Source organism: Crassostrea angulata, chromosome 4 (genome assembly GCF_025612915.1).
Source record: "Crassostrea angulata isolate pt1a10 chromosome 4, ASM2561291v2, whole genome shotgun sequence".
NCBI classification, from domain to species: Eukaryota; Metazoa; Mollusca; class Bivalvia; order Ostreida; family Ostreidae; genus Magallana; species Magallana angulata.
This window is the reverse complement of record NC_069114.1, coordinates 41318599-41333478: the sequence shown is the minus strand read 5'-3', so window position 1 is coordinate 41333478 and position 14880 is coordinate 41318599. Positions and strand designations below refer to the sequence as shown.

General features: G+C 31.4%; 1 protein-coding gene across 3 annotated transcripts; it reads left to right on the top strand.

Annotated features, from left to right (window-relative positions):
- The first annotated feature begins 1548 nt into the window (after nt 1-1548).
- LOC128179956 (protein SSUH2 homolog) lies at nt 1549-9332 on the top strand. Of its 3 annotated transcripts, XM_052847664.1 has the most exons (13): nt 1549-1809; nt 1988-2022; nt 2351-2446; nt 2942-3008; nt 4728-4857; nt 5082-5142; nt 6098-6222; nt 7356-7418; nt 7688-7788; nt 7991-8083; nt 8173-8275; nt 8377-8475; nt 8897-9332. In XM_052847664.1, exons 1-13 carry the CDS (start codon nt 1796-1798, stop codon nt 9041-9043), a joined length of 1134 nt encoding a protein of 377 aa, XP_052703624.1. In that variant the 5' UTR covers nt 1549-1795; the 3' UTR covers nt 9044-9332. The 3 variants fall into 3 exon arrangements, with proteins under 3 accessions (XP_052703624.1, XP_052703625.1, XP_052703623.1); XM_052847663.1 differs by lacking the exon at nt 1549-1809 and having other exon boundaries at nt 1879-2022; XM_052847665.1 differs by lacking the exons at nt 1549-1809; nt 7991-8083 and having other exon boundaries at nt 1878-2022.
- The last annotated feature ends 5548 nt before the right edge of the window (nt 9333-14880 follow it).

The following is a 14880-nucleotide window of genomic DNA, read 5'->3' as shown; positions in this document are numbered from 1 at the left end:
AAATGATTATCAATAATGCGGTTATAGCATTATTACAATATAGCTTTCAAGGCAAAGGTCGATGAAGAAATAAAACATTGATTTTGCCTCTCTAGCACAGTGTGGATTTTAAACAACCTTCTACAATTATTTTATTGTGATTTTTTTAATAAGTTTTTTGCATTTGTATATTATTTGTTTCTTGCAACACATTTTCTTTCAAACAATCCTCTTTAACGTTTTTATTTAATTTGGAGTGATACATGTTTCCAATGACTCTTACTAATACTCTTTACTAATACTGATACTTTTTAGTAATACTTATGTATATACTTCTCTCTTTGAACGCTTTTGTTAATTACCAGAATTTTAAGTGTTTCTTTGTTACTTTCAGCACCACATGATCCGTATGGTGCCAATGACACAGTGTGTCTGCAGGCGCCGAGGGAAGGAATTTACCTTCTTTGTTTACGGACTGGAGAACAAGGTGTACGCACCCGATTATCCCGACCAGTGCTGCTGGGGATGCACAATTCAATAAACATATGTAATGACTTGGAATTTATGATAAGATTGACTTGTGTTGCATTTTGTAAAACTACTTTGAAGATGTTGTGTCTGTTGTCGTTGATTATTGCTTTATGATATATAATTACCTCTCTAACGGGAAAAATCTTAGAGATAGTTGTATTTGAATTACTAATATTATTCTTGGAAAAGTTTTTGAATTTTCATCTTATTTACATGCAATTAATTAAAAACTGTAATATTGTATTTTCTGATATTACAACAAACATCGCGGTAAATTGAAGAAAATTTATTTGTTTACGGTGTCTTATATGCAATCAAGTAACCATTCAACTGTTTTTAATCTTTAGTGAGGTTTTGAAATTACCCTCGAAATTAAAGCTTTTAGAAGTTATAAAAATTAAAATTAATCATTTCATGACAGGCAAGGCAATAAGAAATCTCGTTAGTTTATAACATACGAAAATATTGATGTTATACACACAAAAACTAAGTTGTACAAAAGCCGCCTTTTGTTTTTAAAAACCAAATTTGTTCAGTTTCAAACCGTTAATTTCAATTTTGATGAAAATCATTTTTTTTTAAATAAAAGCTTGCTTGAGCACAATTTGATCATTTAGATCATTTCAAGCAATCTTGTTTTTTATATGGATTTCCAATAAGATGTTTATTTTACAAATTTTCCAAATACTCACGTTAAGTGTTCTAGATAATTCATATGAGCCTAAATCGTGTCAAAGACCTCATATTTTTATTTTTAGAAATCGTCAATTATTAGTAGATTACATTGTACAATGATAATACCCGTACCGTGAAATTAGCGGTTTTGTGTTATACTTCGTACCCTATAAAAGTAGTATTGAAAACTTTTTTTTGCATAATTCCTCGAAGGAATCTCTCAGGATTCTCCGTGTGTGCAAAAGCAGCTCTGTTTATAAGGAAAATGAAGAACAAAAAAACAGAGCAATACGTATAGCATTCATATCACGCTTTTCTAATGATACTTTAACAAGTAGAAATAAGTTATTATCACTAACTCGGTTATTGCATTATTACAATATAGCTTTCAAGGCAAAGGTCGATGTAGAAATAAATCATTGATTTTACCTCTCCAACACAGTGTGGATTTTAAACAACCTCCTACAAAGAGAAACCGCGGTTCGATCACTTCCAATGTTTGCTCATGCTAGTTTTTTGTGTTATTTTTTATTCATGGTTTTGAAATGATTTCAAAACGTGTGTCGGTCAGAAATATTTTGGGACTTTTCGGCATTGGACGACGTTCGGCATGGCGAAAGTTGGGTATGTTCAATAACGTCATTTTTACAAGGCATAATGTGTTTATACATGTTAACACATGAAAATAGTAATTGTTTTTGGGCAAAAAATTGTCTTTAACATGCTTCCTTTAAACTACTAGGCCATAGTTTTCGAAATTGTAGATGATGGAATTCTTAACTCATCGTATCTTTTTTTCTAGAATTGACGAGCAGACGATAGATGAGAGCGAGCAAGGTAATGAAGGATAAAATACGTCGATAGGCAAATCTCATGTAGATAAATTGTGTCCATTATACAAGACGGTTGCAATGACACATTATTCATCAAGCATGAAGCTCAAATGTTCACCAAGTGTTTAAGAAGACACAAATTTTAAATATATATCCCAGTGTTCCATATATCCAGCGAGAGAAAAAACTAAGATGAGAGAGAAAGAGAGATAATTGACTGAGACGTCCTCATCACATTGACACATCCATATCATTCGATGTATTGGAATTGGAGATACCAAGGGTGTGTTTTTTAATGGTTGAATTTAATTTCTGTAATATTCTTTTTAAAGATTTCAGCGAAAGTCTGTACATTGAGGACAATGAGCACAAACCGGATGTCAGTTTCGACACAGTTGCTGGCTATGATAATGCTCGCATGGACCAATGTGAGTACACCTTTAGAAGGAATCTATCTATCTATCTATCTCTCTATCTCTCATGTTCGATTCTTACTGAATATATAGGTGAACACTATATCATTTAATGTTGTGTGTAGTTCCGCTGTACAACTTATGTGCGCCTCTTATAATAGATTTTATCAATAGTGACCATTTTTATTAGTGAATTTTAGTGTATTTAACTGTTTTAGGAATCCAAATTAATTTGAACCCGAATTTTTAAAAATTTATAAAAACATCTTTTTATTATTTTATTTTAAATATATTATATACATTCTTATATATTATATTTCATCAAAAATTCTTGTTTGAAGTTCGCAGAACTGAAGTGAAAACGATTAAAAAGGCTAGATATCAAAATACATATATAGATATTTTACTTTTGATAAAAGCATTTCGCATCAGTATTAGTCATCCCATTTTATCTTGAACTTTTTTTTAACTCCTCTCATTATATTAAGATGTTTCTATATATATTCTTAGCTCTTCTTCCCCCTCCTCCCACGGTATTTGCTCCTCCTCAGGACTATGTACAACCAACATTTACAAGGTAATAGTTGCTATCATATGAAATATCGACGTTAAGTCAACTAATTAGGAAAAACGGCATTGTGGTTATTCGAAAAGGGGAATCACATTTTGTAAATTTAACAACATCATGAAAGAGCATATGATGGTTACAGGCTTGGGGCGAATTACATTGTAAAGTAATGCATTACTTTACCATTACTTCATGAATTTGGGCATTAAATTACCATTACCATTACTTGATTTTCTTGAAGTAATGCATTACATTACCATTACATGAGTAAAGTAATGCATTACCATTACCATTACTTTGTTTTAAAAAAGTAAAGCTAAATAAAGAGTTTTTGCAAATGTTTCAAATATAAAACACTCTTTAACATATCTACAGGTTCATGCTCAGTATCAGGTTCAAATTCAATGACTATATATACAAGAGTCATTCTTTATTTGCTCAATATATAATAATCTTGTGGCATTATGAACAACATATTACATAAGTAAAAAGATATTTATAGACATTTGGCATGATACAATGTCAGATATGATATAGAGACACAGAATTCGTGCATAATAGAAAACAATTTATGGAATAATGTTGCAGTTAATAAAAAGCTAAATAGAGATAATTCCACAGATAACGCAAATCTTTATAATTTTGGACACTTAATTGTATTAATTTATAGACAGAGGGTTTTCCCCAGTTATATTTCTTAATATATTTTAATTGGATTTCTTTATGCTGAGGACACTTTAAGACAAAAGATTACTGTTTCACTTTATGATCAAAGTTTCAAAACTGCATCCTATTAGTTTGAAAATTTTCCCAGCTATACTAAATAAACATTCTACAGGTGCAGTGGAAGCTGGGAGTTGTTTGACAATCTATATCCTAAGATATATTAAGTGAAAAAATAGAAAAAATACATGAATCTTGTATTTTCTATCAGTCCAAACTAATGTACTTAATATACATATACAACAGAGAGAGAGAGAGAGAGAGAGAGAGAGAGAGAGAGAGAGAGAAATTATTTTCAAATGAGTTATAATATTGGAAGTGATTTTGATATTCATCATGGATGGACAGTGCATTCATTTTGCCCTTAAAGGTGCATGTATGTCCCCTATTCTATTGGGACATGGCATAGGGAAGGGGATTGGGGTGTTTAGCACTTCTTATAACAATAGATTGTTTTGATACTTAGGTTATCCTGGGGGTATAGTGTGTTGTTGACACATCTTTATTGAAGTGCAAACTAATTGGAGTAAATTGTTTAAATGCTTTAAAACTCTGAAAAACAACACTCATAAAAATGTTATGAAACTGTGTTGTTATATCTAGTAATATGAACAATTTAAAAATGAAATTTTATAAAACTTTTTAAATTTAAATACAACTAAAACATTTTTATTTCAAGAATTATTTCTTTCTTCTTTATAATAAAGTTAATAAAATTCAATTTCAGCTATTCATTTATTCATCACATTTTTTAAAGTGAACATGCATAAATAAGCATAGTAATGCAAAGTAATGCCATGTAATGCCAGCATTACACTATATTTTGGAAAGTAATGAATTACATTACCATTACTTGTAATGCTTATTTTGTGGCATTACACATTACTAGCATTACTTTGAAAACATGTAATGCATTGCAATGCATTACCATCACATTTAGCATTACCCCAAGCCTGGATGGTTATGATAGAACAGAAATGTAATGTCGTTTGTATATATTTAAAGTGCGCCTGTTATAACAGAAGATACCGCCAGACAAACCCTGATTGAGTTTGTCTCTAAACAAACTTGCTGGGGAACAGGAACAGCCAAAAGCCTCACTTTTGAGAAATTACAATCATCCACGTCCTATCACGTAAGTTTATTTTCTACAAAGATAAAAACATCAAACAACGTTAAGAATTTGAATAACCAAATAACACCTGGAGAAGTAAATGCAACCCATTCTAAGATTTAACTTCCTGTAAATGGAAGTCGGTTTGCTTAGTTAATCAAACAAAGAAAATCACAAAAGTGAATGATGAGAAGATAATGCATAGGATATGTGAATATTTTGCATTAAACGTCATTTTTTTTCAGTACTTTTTAGAAACTTTTACAGAAGAAAGAACTTCTAAATGGGACCATGAACCATTTCGAGGTACTTTTTGATTAATAAAAAATAATCGGTAGGGTATAGTGTACATATATTATTTTTAGAATATAGTTTTTGATAAATGTCGAGCTCAATGGTAATCTAAAGAAATTATTAAATCTATTTAATTCCATAGGAACCAGACATATGTAGTCTCTTATTTATTATAAAACAAGGCGCATTGTATCATTAACGCCTCGTCAGGTCAATCTGATAATATAGATTCATGGCATCAGGTACTCTCCTATGTTTTTATGTACATGTTGTAAGAATAACACACACCAAAAAGCGGTTTTCTTTCAATGCCAATTGATTATAAATCGCTAGAGTTATAACTCTCCTTCGTTTTCCAAAAAGCTAGAATTTAATTAAGCTGACTTAAGTCAATGTATTTCAAACCAAAAGATTACTTACATTTACGGTCAGGTGATATGAGTTTAGAAATTAAATTAAATATTTCAATAAAAATAAGCAGGTCTTAGTACGCAATTTAACCTAAATATAATTGATTAACTCACAGCTCTGTGTGTGGAAGTATACAAACATTTCTTGCAACGGAATATTTACATGTACGTCAAAAGATTTATTGATTGGAGAAGTAAAAAACCCTTAGAAAGTATATTTGTTTCTACAATTGTTTTCCGATGGCGTTGTGCAGTATCTCTTTTGGATCATAAATCACCGAGAATTTTTGACAATATGAATTAAGGAAATTGGTAGTTTTTATTAACTTCATATACTTTTCTGATTTAAATTTAATTGCTTATTAATAGTAATCAAAAGTCATCTGTCAAAAAACAAATTCAAAAAGCCAGTTTAAAAGAAGGATCTTGTACTTTTTTTAGCGTATATATAACCTTCTTCACATTACTAGCAACGAAAATAAGTTATAACTAAAACGTTTTATAAAGCAATTTAATACTTTAACATTTGGAAATGACGTTTTCATCAATTATTTCAGGTCAGTTTGTTGACGGATCACAGAATGGACCTGCCCCTGGTCCTTGGGAAATTCCTGCAACGTTTAAGGAGTTTTTCAAAAACGAAACTCAGCATCATGAAGTACCCCACACTGCCTTTGTTAGGGTCAGTTTGCAAAAAGCATTAGTTTGAAAGTTTGAATGAGAATTTAATTAAGGTATCCCACTCCTCAATGTTGTTGTATCAAGATTTTCTTGACAAGTATATCATTGAAATCTGTAGACAAAACAAACTTAAAAAATACAAAGATAATGGGGGATCAGTATTCATCCCTCTGCGTTATGGCCCCTTTAAATTGACCTTTTTGCACCTAAAATGCAATTTCATCCTGATTAGGGTTTGTTGTCAGTATTTTTGATTAAGCAAACTTATTTCTTCAAATATTGTTTTTAATTATGCACAGTGGTCACACTGAATAGAGGGATTACGAAAAAAAATTGTACAAAGCTGCATAAAATTGTTGGTGACCTTTTTGCACTTAAAATAAACAATTTCTATAATAGTTACAATTTGATTTGAAATGAAAACTTCTTGAATATCAAGAATTTTATAAAATTAATCCAGTTTGCCTAAATATGTATTCAGTATCATTTTGACATAATATAACATGGGGGTCAGTGATGTCAAATTTTAGATATAGGGCTTCAAAGGTAAAATTCTCGCAAAATTTGGCTTAAAAAAATTCAGACATGTTCTATATATATGCATGATTTTATGCTCAACGGCTATCACATTCTCAAGATTTGATTTTGTACATGTCACACAGAACCTATAAAATATGTTACAAACCTATCAAATGTTAAAAATGTGAATAACGAATTAAGTATAATAAAAAGAAAAGTATATTGAAAATTCATAAAATTGCTTGTTTCTGTCATTTTCGTCTAAAAAACCTTCCGCACGAAAAAATAGTTCCCTAAAAAACTTGTTTGTTTCTTGAATTCAAATGGATTTTCTTTATGAATGTTGTGTAATTATGAAATAATAATCTATCTGTGATGATTAAATAAATAAAATCATATTCATCTTAAACATCTGCGCAATGAAATCAAAACATGAGTAGTGAGATACCTTAAGGAAGCCTGGTGGTCAACAGATTGCCAAGCAGATCTGCCTCCATTTTTTATGATTTGTTGGTCATAAACTAAAATTCCAAATTGTTTTTAATAATTTTCTAGCCCTATTAGAAGGTTCAAACTAATAACTATATTATTTACAGGAACTGCATTTCATTTCAGCCTTGTTTCAGATGTGAAGCAAAGGGAAAAGTAAAATGCGATCGATGTAATGGTAGCGGAAGGGTAAATATATATTTGTTCTAAATGAATTTAACAAATCAACAAGAAACACAAATCATGTTCAATCAGAAAAAAAAATCCATAATTGGGGAGCAGTTGAGTTTTTGGTATTAATTATAATCGATGTCGAAATGTAAGATGAATAAAAATCAGTGAAGCCTAAATTTAAGCGCATGTTTAAACCCAAAGAAATTGATAAAGTAAGTTAAAAGACATCATTTTTAAAAAACAATCTAATTGTATGTGATTTATACGATAAGCTCTGTGTTCAGGTGAAATGTAGATCTTGCGGTGGCCGGGGTTCAAAGACGGTGACCCGCAATGGTAAAAGCTGCAGGGTGAGCTGCTCCTGGTGTTTTCGTGGAAGAGTCACGTAAGAATCATAGCTTTGATTAAGAGGGCTGGATGGTCGTGACCGTTTTCGGGGCTATATTCGCCTCCTTATGAAGAAGAGCTCTGTAAAAAGATAAAGAAAAGATGCGCAAATTTTAAAGCTAAAATATTTGAAATTAGCAGATCATTTGGATATTAATATCTATAAAAACTATATTAAAATGGTTTTTTTTTTGTTTAAGATGTTCAAAGTGTCGCGGTAGTGGCAAAGTAGTTTGTCCAGCCTGTCAGGGTCAATGCAATCTTAAATGGTTCATCAAACTCATCATTAATTGGTAAGTTATGCATCGATTGCTTGAAGATCAGTCACTGAGATTATGATTATTTTTAAGACATTGAGTTAGGCGGCAGATTCTGTTTTCAGGGTGAATAATGTATCGGAGCATGTTATAGAGAGGGGGACGATACCAGCTTATATGATCTCGCAGACCACCGGAACTCTTGGTTTTAACGAAGTGCAGCCCCGGGTATTTTTGTTATAAAAAGATATTCGAAATACAAAAAGAAATTAATATAAAAGTAAAGGATTTATTTATTTATTTAATTTTATTTATTATTAATTTATAAGGTACAGCCGGTAGCTAATTTTCCGGTAGCGGAAGTAAACGAAGTGTCCCACAATTTTGTGGGCAGTCATCAGTTCCCAATGAAGAGGATTCACATGCAGGTAATTAAGATCTCATGATTCTTACTAAACACTTTATATTGATTCTTGTAATGGAGAATAATGCCACATTTTACCCAAAACAGCAGATCCATTTATTTTCTTTGTAAAATTTGGTTGTTTTTTTGTTCAAGCAATTCATTTTCATTTGATGTTCGGAACTAAATATGTCGTCAAATGTTCGATGACTTTGCTAAAGTTATTCGATATAGTAATGCATTTTTTTTTTGAACGTTTTGTCTAATTAGCATCATCGTTGTGTTGATCCTCATTCTCATCATGGTTGTTTGTGTGATTATCACCATCATTATAATAATTGTCGTCGTCGTCATCATCATGCGGTTTCTCAGCAAAGAGTGGATACTACCAAACAGCCGTTTTGGTTTATGTTATCACAACGATCTCGTTATTTTGTTACTTTCAGCACCACATGATTCGTATGGTGCCAATGACACAGTGTGTCTGCAGACGCAGAGGAAAGGAATTTACCTTCTTTGTTTACGGACTGGAGAACAAGGTGTATGGACCCGACTATCCCGACCAATGCTGCTGGGGATGCACTATTCAATAAATTTATATAATGACCTCAAGCAGCTGGGAGTTTTTTAAAATTAAACAGACCTTTTGTTTTTAAAGGGTATTTTGTAAACCTTTGATTACCACAAATTTGTATGTTAGCTCACCTGAACAAAAAGCTAAAGATAACTATTTTGATTTACTTTTACTATCATTTGTGATTAGAGAATGAATATTTTCTTTTGAAACATAATATATGAGCATGGATTTTTTCATTTAGGTCCATTTTAGCAATGTTTTAGCAATGGCTTTTCATGAACAATTAAAAAAATTTAGGAGATATATATATATATATATATATATATATATATATATATATATATATATATATATATATATATATATATATATATATTAAACACTTCATTATTGTGCCGAAGAATTAAGAAGTGTATTAATTTGCATTTGATTTTAAAAGTTTACTCGATTGTTCTTGATCTATTAAAGGGAATATTTCAAACTTTGTTCATGTCATGTATATACCGGGTACAATTATTTTTTTTTCTAAAAAAGATATTACAATTATACGATTTCAACAATTTTTATATACACCGTAATTTCGATTATAAAAATTCAATAAAAAGCAGTATATTGCTTAGTTTTCTTTTATCATATCTTTTTTTTTTTTTGGGGGGGGGGGGGCAGAAACTGATTTTAATTGAACGATTAGAATTGCTCCAGAAAATCCCAGAAAATATATTATAATCCTGTTTTCACAAAATGTAAGATTATGTTAATGCGAGCTCTTGTGGTCTTTTATAATTTTATTATGAATTTATCAACTTATATCTTTTTTTGCCTGTGTTGATATTGTTTGTATTTGATTTATGAAAGTTGTTATTCTCAATATTTTATCATTAGAGGATTTATTTAAGTGATTGACATTATTGTATTTGTTTTAAAATCTACGCGAATAACATTGTGCGCGCTCCTCTTTTGTAGTCTATATTTTCACCACTATTAAAAAAAAGATTTGAAGGAGACAGAAAAAGAATGAAAAATTTCTTTTTATTAATACACATATTTCTTTACATTAAAGATTTAATTAAGTATAAAGCTCATTTATAAATATTAGCATTTGTATATATGCTATCTTTAGTTTGTCATTAAAATTTTTTGATAGTGTCTTTAAAATATCAAAAATCCTATCGCCAAGTCCGAACCATGCAAAACAAAACAATATGTAGTATTTAAATGAAAACATGACCTATAAAACTGGCCGTAAACGAACGAGAAAAGGGGACTTAATTCTAGTTTACATGTACCAGACCCTGTTGAATGAAACGTGTAACTCAAGTTGATGGACTCGAATTAAAATTTACACTTATTGTTTTGGATCTGATTGTCAAATGTGTGCAAAAAACGGAACACATGTATACATAAATGCACATGCATGATTAGACAAGCGTTTTCCCCTGTAGGGTTTCTCACCTGTGTAACTAAGCTCCGCCCTTCATTTGAATTTATCTGAGGTTTACTGACCATCTACAGACTGGTCTTTAAATTCCTGTAATTATACCAATTTGTTACCCAGACCTTTAAATTCCTGTATTTATAGCAATTAGATTTCATACACAGTTTACCATTCAGTAGCTTTTGTTACCATTTTGTCTCAATAGGCCTTTCACAATGACGAGTGTTGCATATGTATTACCTCTTTTCTAAATGTTTTATATTTGTTTTGTATTCATAAATAATCATCATTTCGATTTTGATCTGGCAACAAATAACTGTCCATTCTATACCAATTCCAATCATCTGGTGGCAAAGTTCTGCTACCACTTGTCAAATCTTTATGTCGACTCGTCAGATGATTATGTAGACTTGTCAGAAAATAATCATAATAACAAGAAACTTAATATTTGGTTATTATAGCGTGTCCATGGCACTTATTGCCTGCCATTTACTTGTCTTTAAAATATCTGGCAAGTTAGCATAATGATTATTTGACATGTCGACAAATCTATTAAAGATGATCATATAAAATATTTGGTATTTCATGTATGGTGACAGAGTTATGCTACAAAATTGACTTAAAATAATTTAAATTATTATTTTCTTCAAACTAGCGGCCATTTTCTTATTCTGTGTTGATACCATGCCTACTTTATCGGTACTCTTACCTTAAGTTCACTCCAACTCGATTGTATTAGGAAAAAAAATGACCAAAGTTTCCACTCACTTATATAGGTTATTTTCTGACAAGTCGACTTAAAGATCGGACAAGTCGACATAATCATCTGACAGCTGATAGCAGAACTATGCCAACATAGGTTTTGTTTTAAAATGTCCACCAGTTTGTTTTTTGCTGAAACGATCGATTATGAGTATATGTAAGGTGGAGATATCAAAAAGGGCGGCATGGAATAGCAAAATAGCAAGACGATAAATATACTGCTGATTTGAAGAAAATTATAATTCAAATAATTAAGTCAACTAATAAGACAATGATGTTGAATAGTCAGATGTTATGTCTTCTTAACAGAAAGTTATGCCGACTTATCAGATTATTTTGTCAACTTGTCAGATAATTATGACGACTTACTAGAAAGTGATGTCGACTTGAAAGATGATTATGTTGACTTGTCCGATCCTTACGTCGACTTGTCAAAAACATGATGTAAACTGGGAGGCACAATTTCGACGTGCTGAATTTTTAAATATGTGAATGAGTGACTAATCGGCGAAAAGATCATATAGGTTGACAATAATTATCTGACATGACAAGTCGACATGAAGATCCGACAAGTCGACATTACTTATCTGAAATGACAAGTCGACATTAATTATCTGACATGACAAGTGGACATGAAAATCTGACAAGTCGACATTAATTATCGGACATGACAAGTCGACATGAAGATCTGACAAGTCGACATTAACTATCTTACATGAAAAGTCGACATGAAAGTCTGACAAGTTGTCATAATTATCTAACATGACAAGTCGACTTGAAGATCTGACAAGCTGACATTATTATCTGACATGACAAGTCGACATGAAGATCTGAAAAGTCGACATTAATTACCTGACATCAGTGCAAGTTAACACTGCCAAGTTAGTAATGTAAAAAAAAATGCATTTGTGTCTTACAGTAACTAGATAATTGTTAAACAAACATAAGCACATTTAAAACCAAAATGATAAATTTGATAAAAATATTCATCAATTAAGAAGATTTTTAAGGTAATTAAATTGTTGCGGACTTTTCGTTCAAGGGAATCTGGGCTTATTTTTACAAAATAATCTTAATATAAATCAGAATTTTTTTCAGTCTTATTCAATTATTTCCAATGCATAGATATTAAACAACGTAATTTATTCCCATCATCAACACCCGGCCATGGCTATTCTCGCCAACGTTAACAGGCCGTAGGCAAAGTTAATAATTATACAAATGTTATATAATGTATCAGAAATATGCTGTAGAATTGAATCAACAATACTGATAATTTCTTTTACTTTGTGTAGCCCTAAAAACGACCTGAATCAGATGGATGATAAAAAACCAGTAATCGATTCCGCCGTTATTCCAAGATATGAAAATGTACGACTGCATTATTTAAATATTTTATTTCAATAGTGGTTGTAAAGTGATTCTTCAAATGAAATATATTCCCAACCACTATTGAAATAATTTATTTCAATAGTGGTTTTATTTCAATAGTGGTTGCAAAGTGATTTTTCTAATGAAATGCATTACCAACCACTATTGAAATAATTTATTTCAATAGAGGTTTTATTTCAATAGTGGTTGCAACACTGCATGAGTGTAAGAAACAATTGACTTTTCTTTTATGAATCCTTCTCATATAAAAGTTATTTTAAGAAACTTTTAAATTTCATTTTCCCTCTAGTTTCCGGTCGTCTTGTTTTACAGCATTACTTCCGCCTCCACCTGTGGACTACATTCCTCCGAAAAACCAGGAACAGCAGGAATTCATGAGGTACTTCGATACCTATATGCTTCCATATTCCTTTTTACCAATTTAATAAACGACTGTTCATTGTCAGAGGGCCATGGAAAATTATTTTAGAATTGTAAATTGGTAGTTCTAATTGACATAAGTGTAAATTCAAGTTTTCTTGAAGAAGTTTATTGAGCAATAAGAGTAGTAATTTCTGTGGGAGTGTCTGGATCCCCTGGAAAAAATTCAATTTTTTAAAATTACGAAATAAAATTACCAAAAATATCCCTCAAACTCACCGTATTCCTTTAGGTAAACTCAAATATCCCTGGGACCCCCTTAGGAAAAAAATCTAGTTATGCATTTGCGATGTTTTTCTCTTAAGGCCACCAGAGTCACCGCTATGGGATCTCCTTGCTCCAGCGTCACAAATTTTGTGGGTTCTGTGTTTTACCTTAAGAACCAGTAGATCTTAATAAATCTATTAAAAACGAACACAAGTTTCTGTTGAATCAAGTGTATTATACGAACAAGTTGTAAATGTTCATCAACTACCTCTCTCTCCTAGCTCTCTTCCTTCTGGCTCTGACTCCCCCTCACATTCTCTCTCTCCCCTTTTATACACTGCCCAGAGACCTAACAATGTTAGGGCATTAGGGCAGCAGGCTCCGGTACCGAGGCCTGCTACACCATTAGAACATTAGGACAGCAGGCTCCAGTATTAGGGCCTGCTACACCATTAGGGCACCTGTTAGGGCAGCAGGCTCCAGTATTAGGGCCTATTGCACTATCGGGGCACTAAAATGGTGTGTTCCCGTTTTGCACACATCTGATAATTGGGTGTAGAACAATAGGTGTGATTTTTGTTGTGATAGCAATTATAGTCTACTTTCAATCAAAGATTTTACCTGGATCTTTCCCTGCAATTTATCAGCGCCTTACAATGAATTAAATATAGATATTTTGTCGTGTTTTATGTCTGATTACTAATAACTCACCATTTTTTCATTTGATAAAATAAAGATAATGATATTTTTAGTCTTAAATTTCCGCTCACTGATAAGAAAATAATGATTAGATGATTTGACTTTTACATTTTTGTCTATTTATCTTAAACATAAAATTAAATGAATATTGAGGGGAAATTCTGGTTCCAAGCCAACTGGAAGCTGATTCAATTTTGTAATCAGAAAACTTCATGTATAAACTTGCCTTTTTCAAGTGACCACTATATCTATTGTAACATGTGTATATTAATTGTATATGTCTATGAGCTGTACAGCTGTTGACCAATAAACAATACAATACGAGTCAATGGATAATTATAGATATGATGTATAATTAAATGATGAAGGGGAAAACTACATTTACAGTCATGGGGTACTCCGTGTCTCTTTTTACAACTTGACAATAGTTCTTATGACACCACCGCTTTAGTATATATTGCGGGTCACTTTCTGGTTTTTCAAATCAGTAGCTATATACATGAAGCACAAAAAATTTCGACAAAAATAATAAATCTAATATTGATTCGGTAAGTTCTTATGACATCACCGCTTTAGTATATCGCAGGCCACTTTCTGGGGTTTTTTTTTCAAATCAGTAGCTAAATACATGAAGCACAAAAAATTCCGACTAAAATAATAATTTTGATATGGATTCGATAAACTTCAAACTGAAGAAAGTTGACCATGCATGAATTACATGTAGGTCTACATTTGATAGATTTTGTGAAAATATCTTTACAGTTTTTGAAGCATAAAAAATTGCCGATTCATCATAATACAATTTGTCTATTTTCTTCGACTATTCAAGCCATAGGATAACTGAAAAATATTTAGCAGCGTTTTCACTAAACACATTTTCTCCATTTATGTCAGCAAAAGAAATCATTGAATATTATATAAATAGTGCCTGTTTGGGA